We start from the raw sequence: 13633 nt of genomic DNA, 5'->3' as shown, positions 1-13633 counted from the left end.
TGCGGGGTGGGTACCACATCCAGCGAGGCCCAGGCAGGTGCTGCCGAGGGGAAAGGCACCTCCCCTCCGAACCCTGCCGCCCCTCTGCCACCCCCTTGGCAGATTGGAAGGCCCACATGTCCACACGCTTCCTGCCCGCCCCCTCAGACTCCCTCCTCCCACTCCCCCGTAGCAGTTGGCCAGCTGCACAGCCTCAGCCCGCGAGCTGTCGAAAAGCTGGCTCCGTCCTTGTTTCTCGCGGCCCTGGGAATTGCCTCTAATCTCCTTTCTGCCTTCCACCCCCCCACCCCCCGCAGATGGTGACGACGACCCACAACTCTCCTGGGTGGCCTCGTCTCCCTCCAGCAAGGATGTTGCGTCACCCACGCAGATGATTGGAGATGGGTGTGACCTGGGCCTGGGTGAGGAGGAAGGGGGCACGGGCCTGCCGTACCCTTGCCAGTTCTGCGACAAGTCCTTCATCCGCCTGAGCTACTTGAAGAGGCACGAGCAGATCCACAGCGACAAGCTGCCGTTCAAGTGCACCTACTGCAGCCGCCTCTTCAAGCACAAGAGGAGCCGCGACCGGCACATCAAGCTGCACACGGGCGACAAGAAGTACCACTGTCACGAGTGCGAGGCGGCCTTCTCCCGCAGCGACCACCTCAAGATCCACCTGAAGACCCACAGCTCCAGCAAGCCCTTCAAGTGCACGGTCTGCAAGCGCGGCTTCTCCTCCACCAGCTCGCTGCAGAGCCACATGCAGGCCCACAAGAAGAACAAGGAGCACCTGGCCAAGTCGGAGAAGGAGGCCAAGAAGGACGACTTCATGTGCGACTACTGTGAGGACACGTTCAGCCAGACTGAGGAGCTGGAGAAGCACGTGCTCACCCGCCACCCCCAGCTCTCCGAGAAGGCCGACCTGCAGTGCATCCACTGCCCCGAGGTCTTTGTCGACGAGAACGCGCTGCTCGCCCACATCCACCAAGCCCACGCCAACCAGAAACACAAGTGCCCCATGTGCCCCGAGCAGTTCTCCTCCGTGGAGGGTGTCTACTGCCACCTGGACAGCCACCGGCAGCCCGATTCCAGCAACCACAGCGTCAGCCCCGACCCCGTGCTGGGCAGCGTGGCCTCTATGAGCAGCGCCACACCGGACTCCAGCGCCTCCGTGGAGCGAGGCTCCACCCCGGACTCCACCTTGAAGCCGCTGCGGGGCCAGAAGAAGATGCGGGATGACGGGCAGGGCTGGTCCAAGGTGGTGTACAGCTGCCCCTACTGCTCCAAGCGGGACTTCAACAGCCTGGCCGTGCTGGAGATCCACCTGAAGACCATCCACGCGGATAAGCCGCAGCAGAGCCACACGTGTCAGATCTGCCTGGACTCCATGCCCACCCTCTACAACCTCAATGAGCACGTCCGCAAGCTGCATAAGAACCACGCGTACCCCGTAATGCAGTTCGGCAGCATCTCCGCCTTCCACTGCAACTACTGCCCCGAGATGTTTGCCGACATCAACAGCCTGCAGGAGCACATCCGGGTCTCCCACTGCGGCCCCAACGCCAACCCGCCCGACGGCAACAACGCCTTCTTCTGCAACCAGTGCTCCATGGGCTTCCTGACCGAGTCCTCCCTCACGGAGCACATCCAGCAGGCCCACTGCAGCGTGGGCAGCGCCAAGCTGGAGTCCCCGGTCGTGCAGCCCACGCAGTCCTTCATGGAGGTCTACTCCTGCCCCTACTGCACCAACTCGCCCATCTTCGGCTCCATCCTGAAGCTCACCAAGCACATCAAGGAGAACCACAAGAACATCCCGCTGGCCCACAGTAAGAAGTCCAAGGCGGAACAGAGCCCGGTCTCGTCGGATGTGGAGGTGTCTTCCCCAAAGCGGCAGCGGCTCTCGGCGAGCGCCAACTCCATCTCCAACGGCGAGTACCCGTGCAACCAGTGCGACCTCAAGTTCTCCAACTTCGAGAGCTTCCAGACCCACCTGAAGCTGCACCTGGAGCTGCTGCTGCGGAAGCAGGCGTGCCCCCAGTGCAAGGAGGACTTCGACTCGCAGGAGTCCCTGCTGCAGCACCTGACTGTGCACTACATGACCACGTCCACCCACTACGTGTGCGAGAGCTGCGACAAGCAGTTCTCCTCGGTGGACGACCTGCAGAAGCACCTGCTGGACATGCACACCTTCGTGCTCTACCACTGCACCCTGTGTCAGGAGGTCTTCGACTCCAAGGTGTCCATCCAGGTGCATCTGGCGGTGAAGCACAGCAACGAGAAGAAGATGTTCCGATGCACGGCCTGCAACTGGGACTTCCGCAAGGAGGCCGACCTGCAGGTGCACGTCAAGCACAGCCACCTGGGCAACCCGGCCAGGGCCCACAAGTGCATCTTCTGCGGGGAGACCTTCAGCACCGAGGTGGAGCTGCAGTGCCACATCACCACGCACAGCAAGAAGTACAACTGCAAGTTCTGCAGCAAGGCCTTCCACGCCATCATCCTGCTGGAGAAGCACCTGCGGGAGAAGCACTGCGTGTTCGACGCGGCGGCCGAGAACGGCACGGCCAACGGGGTGCCCCCGGCCGCCGCCAAGAAGGCTGAGCCGGCCGACCTGCCGGGCGTGCTGCTGAAGAACCCCGAGGCGCCCAACAGCCACGAGGCGAGTGAGGATGACGTGGACGCGTCGGAGCCCATGTACGGCTGCGACATCTGCGGGGCGGCCTACACCATGGAGGTGCTGCTGCAGAACCACCGGCTGCGGGACCACAACATCCGGCCGGGCGAGGACGACGGCTCGCGGAAGAAGGCCGAGTTCATCAAGGGCAGCCACAAGTGCAACGTGTGCTCGCGGACTTTCTTCTCGGAGAATGGGCTCCGGGAGCACCTGCAGACCCACCGGGGCCCCGCCAAGCACTACATGTGCCCCATCTGCGGCGAGCGTTTCCCCTCGCTGCTGACGCTCACCGAGCACAAGGTGACCCACAGCAAGAGCCTGGACACGGGCACCTGCCGCATCTGCAAGATGCCCCTGCAGAGCGAGGAGGAGTTCATCGAGCACTGCCAGATGCACCCCGACCTGCGCAACTCCCTCACGGGCTTCCGCTGCGTGGTCTGCATGCAGACGGTCACCTCCACGCTCGAGCTCAAGATCCACGGCACCTTCCACATGCAGAAGCTGGCGGGCAGCTCGGCCGCGTCCTCCCCCAACGGCCAGGGGCTGCAGAAGCTCTACAAGTGTGCCCTGTGCCTCAAAGAGTTCCGCAGCAAGCAGGACCTGGTGAAGCTCGACGTCAACGGGCTCCCCTACGGCCTCTGCGCCGGCTGCATGGCCCGCAGCGCCAATGGACAGGTGGGCGGCCTGGCCCCGCCCGAGCCTGCAGACCGGCCCTGCGCCGGCCTCCGCTGCCCCGAGTGCAGCGTCAAGTTTGAGAGCGCGGAGGACCTGGAGAGCCACATGCAGGTGGACCACCGTGACCTCACCCCGGAGACCAGTGGGCCCCGGAAAGGCGCCCAGACGTCGCCAGTGCCCCGGGTAAGTACAGCCCGCCCCAGCCTGCCCCACCCCCGCTCCCTGGGGCTCCGCGCATGCCCACAAGAGGCCCCTTGCCGAGCTCTGCGTTTCCGTTCTAGTCGCTGACCCGAGAAGCAGGGTTCTCCTCCCAGCGGTTAAGCACATCTGATGATCGCAGTAAACTCCGAGTTCAGATCCCAGTGCATGCCATCTCCCTTCCAGCGGGATATGGCATGAATCACCCTGGGTCTCATTTGCCAAGTGCTCTTCTGTAAAATGGGAATAATAATTGTCTCAATGTCATAGAATTGTTGTGAGGGACCCGTGGCATAGTGCAGGTGAAGGGTTGATACAGTGAGTTCTCTGTCCATGTTGGAGGTCAGGTCATCTCGGTCATTGATCAGGGGGTGGACTGACTTATGTGCTTACTTGGGCAAGTCACTCTGTTGTTTGGGCTTTAGATTTAGGAATCCTTTGACAGTTTGTAAAGGTAACATACACATAAAGAACTCGGAACTTGGCACTTAGGGCCCCGTCATGCTAGCAGTAATCATCAACCGGTACTGTTATCAACACTGTCATTAGAGCTGGTACATGGAAGCCCTCGGAACATTTCCAGTTACTGATTGATCGATCACATTTGTCCTGAGTACCTTTTATTTGGGGGATGTCTGGCAGCCAAGCAGAGCCAGAAACAGACCCTGCACTGGGGCTGCTAGACCCAGAGGAGCCACACGCCTATAACCAGTGGGTTTCAGCAAGGCAGGGGAAGTCTGAGCTACTAGAGGGTCCATGTGGGCCCTGGGAATGGTGACCATGGGGCACCTGCTGGAGACTGTGTGGCCCCTGGTGTCAGACAGAGCAGGCCCGGGACTCCCATCAAGTCTGTGTTATCTGTTTCCAGACTGAGGAGGTGCCAAGCCGATCTCAGGGGCATCTGTCCCTCGAGGGCCACTGCTGGCACCACTGGCAGGGAGGCGGGCTTTGGGAAAGGGCCGCCCGCCACGGGTGCCCCTGGAAGACAGGGATGTTTGCGAAGGTGTTCACTGTGGGATCAGACGGGGGCCTGGGACTCTGGGATTTTGCTGGGGGTGGGAGTAGTGGGGAGAGAGTGAGAGAGAAGGAGGGCTGGAGAGGCTGAAGGGAGAATCTGCAGTGGGGCCCTTAAGGGGTCTCCTGCCCAGCTTCCCTGCCCAGCGAGCTGCAGGGTCTGACCAAGGTCACCCAGCTGCAGAGAAAAACGTCGGAATGAGAACAGAGCCATGCTTTCACCTGGGTCCTGAGGCCTCTCAAATGCCCGCCTGGAGCAGAGAGCTCCTTTCAGAGTGGATTGATTGATTGAATTTGTCCTGAGCACCCATTATTTCTGGGGTGCCTAGCAGCCAAGGAGAGTCAGAGATGGACCACTTTCTCAAGGCCTTTTGACTGAGCGAGGCCACTAGGTAAGGATCCACGGGGTCACCCTTCAGGGGTCCTGAGCACAGTGCACTCACAGCTGCCCAGCTCTGTCCCCCCAAGCCTCAGCTTACTGGCTGGCCAGTGTGGGTGGACTGGGAAGAGTTTCAGCCCTGGAGGCAGAGGGCCTGCCTACCCATCTGTGATTTGACCTCTTTGGGCCTCTGTCTCACCTGTAAGCCAGTGCATGCTAGGTTGCCTCAGTTGTGTACGACTCTTTGTGATCCTATGGACTGTAGCCCACCAGGCTCCTCTGGTCTATGGGATTCTCCAGGCAAGAATACTGGAGCGGGTTGCCATACCCTCCCCCGGGGAATCTTCCCGACCCAGGGATCAAACCCGGGTCTCTTCTGTCTCCTGCACTGGCAGAAGTGTTCTTTACCACTAGCGCCACCTGGGTAAAGCCAGAGGGCGATGGTAATAACAGTACAGTGGTAGAGTAGTAATCGTAGTCTCAGTGGTGTCTGTCTCCAAAGCCAGCATCACCTGGGAGGGACCTGGGGGCTGTTCTGTTTCTTAACCAGCATCTGCTCTGGCCGCTGCTGCTAAGTCGCTTCGGTCGTGTCCGACTCTGTGTGACCCCATAGATGGCAGCTCGCCAGGCTCCCCCGTCCCTGGGATTCTCCAGGCAAGAACACTGGAGTGGGTTGCCATTTCCTTCTCCAATGTGTGAAAGTGAAAAGTGAAAGTGAAGTCGCTCAGTCGTGTCCGACTCTTAGCGACCCCATGGACTGCAGCCCACCAGGCTCCTCCGTCCATGGGATTTTCCAGGCAAGAGTACTAGAGTGGGGTGCCATCGCCTTCTCCGCTGCTCTGGCTAGCCGGTGCCTATTCCTCCTCAGTGTCAAATACTGTGACCGTTTCCTGCGCTAACCTTCATGTTTTGCCCTGGGATTAAATGAGTCAAGACGTGCTGGGCACGTAGTAACCATCACTTATGATTTTCTCGTTTATAATCACAGCTCACACTGATTGAGGAATAAGGATGTGCCAGGCACTTTCTATCTATTTATTCCTTATAATACTCACTCTCCACATGAGGAAAAGGAGGCAAGGAACCGTTAGGTAGTTTGTTATGAGCCCCTCGATTTCAAGAGGCAGAGATGGGGGTTGATCCTGGGAAGAGTGTGGCACCCCAGCCTGAACTCTTGACAGGCCTCCAGCCAGCACCTCTGGAGCCCATCCTGGTTGCAAGGTTGGGGTTTGGGGTGGTCAGCCCACTGCACAGGTGGCGGGACAGTGTGGCAGGGCTGGGCTTGTCCTGCTCCAGGTGCTCCCCGCCCCATTCCTGCCCACACTCTGCTGGTCACGGGGCTGCCTCTAGCCCCCCCAAAGCCTTTGGCTATTGTAGCCTCCTCCTTCCCAGTCTCTGCTCTGTGCCCGGTATCTAGCACCACTTCGTAAAGCCCCTACTGGGTGAGCACCCACTCTTATGTTGTTTTCCTGGAAACACCCTGGACCTTTGCTGTGACCTTTGCTTTGGCAAAGAGGGGGCCCAGGCTTAGAAAGGTGGAGCCACATACCCAGGGGTGAGCAGCTGCGCGAGGCAGTGCAGGACTTCAAACCTGAGGGGGCTTGTTTACAGGGAGCCTGGCCGGGCTTCCTGTTCCTGTCCCTGGCTTGTGAGAGAGGAGGGAGCTGACATTCACGTCCAGAGGCCTGGGCAGATGGGCCATTTGCAGAAAGGAGCTAGACAAAGCCTGGGCACCTCCCCAGCAGAGGCATAGCCTCTGGGGCCTTGCCCCCTGCCTGGGCACGCCTGGGGGCAGGGGCCCAGCTGTCTGCTCGCCCACCCCTCTCTCCCCCAGGACTCACGCGTGTGAGAGCAGACTCTGGGGGCTGCACAGGGGCTTGGGGGCTGGCAGGCTGGGACCCTCGGGCGTGTATCCATAGCAACCGGCTCTCTGAGGACTGGGTTCCCGTGGGGCTGAGGCTGCTGTCGGCTGGATCATGAAGCACTGAGGTTTCCGCCTCCCCCTCTATTTATGGGTAATAACAACATCGCCCCAGCTCTAGCCCCTTGTGGGCAGACCCCGGCCCTCATCAACTCACCAGATCGCCACGGTGCCTCATGCTGTTCAGGGTGGGGGGCTAGACTGGGTGCTCACTTGCTACACCTTACTGCAGGGCAATCAGACAGCTGGGTTCAGGGGCTTGTCCAGGTGACAGCTTTCGATCAAGACTGTCTGGGGTGGTCTGGGGCATGGAGCTAGGAAGGCAGCCCAGACAGTGGCTCTGGAGGGTGCCTGCATGGGGTCGAATCCCCGTGCCACTGCTTATCAGCGCTTGAAATTCTGCTTTCTCCATCCCTGAAGGGGAGCTTGCAGAGTCATTGTGAGTATTCAGAATAAACAGTGCCTGCACACAGTAGGTGCTCAGTAAGCGTGGGCTGCAGTCATGATCAGGGAATTCAGCAGCAGTGGCTGTCTCTGCCCTCTCCTTCCTGCTCCTCTCCTGTCTCCACATCCCCGGGTGTGTGCTCTTCCTGCCCTGGGCCCCTCTGAGGTTGCTCGGGGCCACGCGAGGGGAGGCAGCCCTGGCCAAGGTCCCAGGGCTCAGCTCCGGTTCTCCTGGGCTGGGCCCTGCGGAACGGGCTTAAGTGAGAGGAGGCGCTTTGAATGCCAAGTTCTAGCTTTCTGTGCTTACATCTCCTGGTGGGAGCTGAGGCTCCAGAGAAGATGGGGTCTTTCAGGGATAGAGAAAGGGAGACAGGCCAGGAGAAGGTGTTGAGGTGAGGACGGAGGGCCAGCTGGGGTTGCAGCAGGAGGGAGAGTCCTGATCGGTTCTCTCCAGCCCAGAGGACCGCATTGCCCCACCAGCTGCATAATGGACCCTGGGCATCCCTGACCTCATGTGCTTGGCCGGAAGGGCCATCTGTGGGGACAACTGACTATGCAGTGAGCCTTACTGGGTGTTGGTGCTGGTGAGCCCTTTTGTGGACAGGTGTGTGTATGCCTGTGAATGTGAGTGTGTGTACCTATGTGTCTACATGCGTGTCTGTGAGGGCTGGTGTACACCCTTGTGCCATGAGCTGCTTTTGCATCTGTGGGTACATTTGGGAGTGGTGGGTGTGACTGTGAGGGTCCAGGGAGAGAACTGAAAGCCGGTGTGTCACTGGGGACGCTGTGCGAACTTGGGGTCCATGACGATGTTTCCACTTCTCTGAGGGTGTTGCACTTATGTGTCCGTGTCACAGGGAGCGAGTTGGTGTGTGTAACCTGTGGGTGTATCCATGAAGGTCTTGTGTGTTGGTGGTGAGTTGGAATGAGGTGTGTAGGATACTTGCAAGTATATGTGTATGTCCTCACACGCGTGTCTATGCCTGTGCATACAGGTCGTGTGTGTGTGTGTGTGTGCAGGGGCCTGTGTGTTTGTGTGAACGCCCAGGCCCTTTGGTCAGCAGTTCCTGTGACCCCTCCCTTGGGCATCCCCAGGAGTCTGCTTCTTCACAAGGCAGGGTCCATTCCTTTTCCTGACACCAAGCGGTGGCCATATGGTTGGGGGACATTTTGGGGTACCCTCTTGTCCTGCTCAGGCTCCTGGTGACTTATCTTTCAAGCCCAGTGAACCCACTTCACTCACTTCCTTGAAGAGGAACAGCATTTTTGGACCAGCCATGGCTGTGGCCTCCAGAAACTTCTAGCCAGGAGGACGGGGCACCATGTTCCTTGTCCAGCAGTCTCCTCTGGGCTTCTTTGGCATGGAGCTTCCTGCGCTGTGCTTCATTCTTGCATTTACTTGTTCATTGACTCATTCATTCATTCAATCATTCATTAAGCGTCAAAGACTCTTTCATGGGCTGGACAGAGTGGTGGGGGACACGTGTGTGAGGGCATGGATAATTCTGATGGTGGAGAAACTCGGGGTCCTTCTTTTCTGTGAGCACAGACCAGGAGTTGAGCCGTGGCGGGGTGTGCCCCTCAGAAGTCCTCAGTCCCTGCTGTCTCTTCTGGCTTGAAATCTCCTCTGCCCATTGTGAGACTGACTCCCAAGTTCCGTCCCCTCCACCTCCAGACTCACCCATCTTCCCGGGGTGTGTCTGTGCTGAATGCCTGCTTCTGGGACCAGCACTATGGCTGCTCCAAGGACATGCTGAACGCCTAGTTCTCCGGAAACACCTAGGGCAGGGCCCTCTGGTCTCATCAGCGGGGGTCCTGCAGCCTGAGCAGGGACCCTGCTCAGAGCCTGAAGCTCCCAGCACCAGCTCTTCCAGTTGGTTCTCTGTAAATCTGTTCAACAGCCTCTCGGCAGTTGAGAGTCATGATGTAAGTTCAGTGCTTATTAGATGCTCACTGGGCGGGGCCCTGTGCAGGGTGGTGGGGGTCTAGGATCCCTAGTTACTGAGGGATGGCTTCTCTTTATCCCTTCTGCCCTAATAGAGGGCTTGGCACATATTATTTTGCAACTTTGCCCATCTGCTCAAAAATTCTTCACAAAGTGCTTGGTCTTTGCTGGGACCTCACAGGTGAACAGAACATATTCTGGCCCTTGGGTTCTCATGGTGCAGTGGGAAGCAGACAAATCAATTGGCCACGGCAAACTCTTTGGGGCTCAACTAGGTGGTTTCAGCACTAACTCAGGGGCCTGGGTAGACCCTAAACTCACTCTGGGTTGGGAAGAGAGGGCTCCTCAGAAGAGGTGACATTTGAACAGAGACCTTGAGGATGGAGAGGGTATTCTGATGGAGGAAACAGCATAGACAAAGTCCCAGAGGTGAGACCAGGCAAGTTCAGGTGGGGCTGAGACAACTGAGCCCCCTGGTGGTTCATCCTGACCCTATCATTGAAGGATGGGCCTCAGTGCTCAAATGAAAAATCCAGTCTTGCCTTCTTTTCCAGAGGTCAAGGGAGGCCCCATTATTCTAGGATACAAAGTGGTCTTCAGAAAACTTGGATGCTGTGAATTCCTCTCCCTTCATAGAAACCCACAGTCACATCCCTTCCCCCCAGTTAAGAACAACACCATCTGTGTCCACAGTGGGCTGGTTTCATACTGCGGAGCTCCACTTTTTGGAACCAGTCTTCAAGAAGCTTTGAAACTTTTTATGTTCTCCATTTTTCTGCCCCTTCCCCACAAAAGTACTTGGTCATAGCTCCCTGTGTGTGGAAGCCAGCTCTAGGATGACGTGGGGCCTTATGTGTCTAGGGCAGGTGAGGAATTCTTCAGTCATCCTTGAGTATCAGAACTGATGGGAGCAGTCTCCCCTGGTTGTCCACTTGGTTCTTAGGGCAGGTACATAATTAGATGCAAAGGGACATGGATGCATAGATGGATGGATGCATGGATGCGTGTGTGTGTGTGTGTGTAGATGGATAAATGGGTAAATTGGATACGTAGGTGAAAGAATGGGTAGATTGATGGATAGATGGATGGATGGATAGATAAATGAATGGGTGTATGGGTATATGTCAGTTCAGTTCAGTTCAGTTCAGTCGCTCAGTCATGTCCAACTCTTCCTGACCCCATGAATCGCAGCATGCCAGGCCTCCCTGTCCATCACCAACTCCTGGAGTTCATTCAGACTCACGTCCATCGAGTCAGTGATGCCATCCAGCCATCTCATCCTCTGTCATCCCCTTCTCCTCCTGCCCCCAATCCCTCCCAGCATCAGAGTCCTTTCCAATGAGTCAACTCTTTGCATGAGGTGGCCAAAGTACTGGAGTTTCAGCTTCAGCATCATTCCCTCCAAAGAAATCCCAGGGCTGATCTCCTTCAGAATGGACTGGTTGGATCTCCTTGCAGTCCAAAGGACTCTCAAGAGTCTTCTCCAACACCACAGTTCAAAAGCATCAATTCTTCAGTGCTCAGCCTTCTTCACAGTCCAACTTTCACATCCATACATGACTACAGGAAAAACCATAGCCTTGACTAGACGGACCTTTGTTGGCAAAGTAATGTCTCTGCTTTTTAATATGCTATCGAGGTTGGTCATAACTTTCCTTCCAAGGAGTAAGCGACTTTTAATTTCATGGCTGCAGTCACCATCTGTAGTGATTTTGGAGCCCAAAAAAATAAAGTCTGACACTGTTTCCACTGTTTCCCCATCTATTTCCCATGAAGTGATGGGACCCGATGCCATGATCTTTGTTTTCTGAATGTTGAGCTTTAAGCCAACTTTTTCACTCTCCACTTTCACTTTCATCAAGAGGCTTTTGAGTTCCTCTTCACTTTCTGCCATAAGGGTGGTGTCATCTGCATATCTGAGGTTATTGATATTTCTCCCGGCAATCTTGATTCCAGCTTGTGCTTCTTCCAGCCCAGCGTTTCTCATGATGTACTCTGCATATAAGTTAAATAAGCAGGGTGATAATTTACAGCCTTGATGTACTCCTTTTCCTATTTGGAACCAGTCTGTTGTTTCATGTCCAGTTCTAACTGTTGCTTCCTGACCTGAATACAGATTTCTCAAGAGGCAGGTCAGGTGCTCTGGTATTTCCATCTCTTTCAGAATTTTCCACAGTTTATTGTGATCCACACAGTCAAAGGCTTTGGCATAGTCAATAAAGCAGAAATAGATGTTTTTCTGGAACTCTCTTGCTTTTTCCATGATCCAGCGGATGTTGGCAATTTGATCTCTGGTTCCTCTGCCTTTTCTAAAACCAGCTTGAACATCAGGAAGTTCACAGTTCACGTATTGCTGAAGCCTGGCTTGGAAAATTTTGAGCATTACTTTACTAGTGTGTGAGATGAGTGCAATTGTGCGGTAGTTTGAGCATTCTTTGGCATTGCCTTTCTTTGGGATTGGAATGAAAACTGACGTTTTCCAGTCCTGTGGCCACTGCTGAGTTTTCCAAATTTGCTGGCATATTGAGTGCAGCACTCACAGCGTCATCTTTCAGGATTTGAAAGAGCTCCACTGGAATTCCATCACCTCCACTAGCTTTGTTCGTAGTGATGCTTTCTAAGGCCCACTTGACTTCACATTCCAGGATGTCTGGCTCTAGGTGAGTGATCACACCATCGTGATTATCTGGGTCGTGAAGATCTTTTTTGTACAGTTCTTCTGTGTATTCTTGCCATCTCTTCTTAATATCTTCTGCTTCTGTTAGGTCCATACCATTTCTGTCCTTTATCGAGCCCATCTTTGCATGAAATGTCCCCTTGGTATTTCTAATTTTCTTGAAGAGATCTCTAGTCTTTCCCATTCTGTTGTTTTCCTCTATTTCTTTGCATTGATCGCTGAAGAAGGCTTTCTTATCTCTTCTTGCTATTCTTTGGAACTCTGCATTCAGATGCTTATATCTTTCCTTTTCTCCTTTGCTTTTTGCTTCCCTTCTTTTCAGAGCTATTTGTAAGGCCTCCCCAGACAGCCCTTTTGCTTTTTTGCATTTCTTTTCCATGGGGATGGTCTTAATCCCTGTCTCCTGTACAATGTCACGAACCTCATTCCATAGTTCATCAGGCACTCTATCTATCAGATCTAGGCCCTTAAATCTATTTCTCACTTCCACTGTATAATCATAAGGGATTTGATTTAGGTCATACCTGAATGGTCAAGTGGTTTTCCCTACTTTCTTCAATTTAAGTCTGAATTTGGCAATAAGGAGTTCATGGTCTGAGCCACAGTCAGCTCCTGGTCTTGTTTTTGTTGACTGTATAGAGCTTCTCCATCTTTGCTGCAAAGAATATAATCAATCTGATTTCGGTGTTGACCATCTGGTGATGTCCATGTATAGAGTCTTCTCTTGTGTTGTTGGAAGAGGGTGTTTGTTATGACCAGTGCATTTTCTTGGCAAAACTCTATTGGCCTTTGCCCTGCTTCGTTCTGTATTCCAAGGCCAAATTTGCCTGTTACTCCAGGTGTTTCTTGACTTCCTACTTTTGCATTCCAGTCCCCTATAATGAAAAGGACATTTTTTTTGGGTGTTAGTTCTAAAAGGTCTTGTAGGTCTTCATAGAACCGTTCAACTTCAGCTTCTTCAGCGTTACTGGTTGGGGCATAGAGTTGGATTACTGTGATATTGAATGGTTTGCCTTGCAAACAAACAGAGATCATTCTGTCGTTTTTGAGATTGCATCCAAGTACTGCATTTTGGACTCTTTTGTTGACCATGATGGCTACTCCATTTCTTTTGAGGGTTTCCTGCCCGCAGTAGTAGATATAATGGTCATCTGAGTTAAATTCACCCATTCCAGTCCATTTCAGTTCACTGATTCCTAGAATGTCGACATTCACTCTTGCCATCTCACGTTTGACCACTTCCAATTTGCCTTGATTCATGGACCTATGTATGTGTGTTTAATGGATGGATGGGTAGGCAGGGTAGGTAGATGGATGGATGGGTAGATGGACAGCTAGATGAATGTATGGGTGTGTGTAGATGGATCGATGGGTAGACCGAGGGTAGGTCGATGGACAGGTGATGGGTAGACAGATGAACAGGTCTGTGGATCTGTGGAGTAGATGCAGCAAGCATAGATGGGTGGAAGATGAGTAGGTGAATCTGATCATGCTTCAGGCAGATCAGCCTGCCTCAGCTTCAGTTCCATGGTTCTTCCTGTGTGCCCTCACTTTGGGATGGTTCAGTTTCCCCAGGGCCAGCAGAGAAGCAGCTTCCTTCAAATGCAGCTTGTCACCCCTTTCCCTCTGCGAGGCTGACTCGCAGAGCTGGAGTCAGAGGCAGGTGGGAAGAGAATGGCCTGGAGAGACCTGGGGGCAGGTCAGAGCCATTCTAGAAAGTCTTGAGC

The 13633-nt window shown here is 54.7% G+C and overlaps 1 protein-coding gene across 6 annotated transcripts in view; it reads left to right on the top strand.

Annotated features, from left to right (window-relative positions):
• ZNF423 (zinc finger protein 423) overlaps positions 1 to 13633 on the top strand; it is a 346122-nt gene that overhangs the window by 196285 nt on the left and 136204 nt on the right. For all 6 annotated transcript variants that reach the window (XM_025268619.3, XM_025268623.3, XM_025268625.3 and 3 more), the window contains one exon: positions 297 to 3511. In XM_025268619.3, coding sequence (XP_025124404.2) covers positions 297 to 3511 — 3215 coding nt within the window. The remainder of the gene's footprint in view (positions 1 to 296; positions 3512 to 13633) is intronic.

This window comes from Bubalus bubalis, chromosome 18, assembly GCF_019923935.1.
Source record: "Bubalus bubalis isolate 160015118507 breed Murrah chromosome 18, NDDB_SH_1, whole genome shotgun sequence".
In the NCBI taxonomy this organism is placed as follows: Eukaryota; Metazoa; Chordata; class Mammalia; order Artiodactyla; family Bovidae; genus Bubalus; species Bubalus bubalis.
The sequence above is the reverse complement of the archived record's forward strand: the minus strand, read 5'-3'. Positions and strand labels throughout refer to the sequence as shown.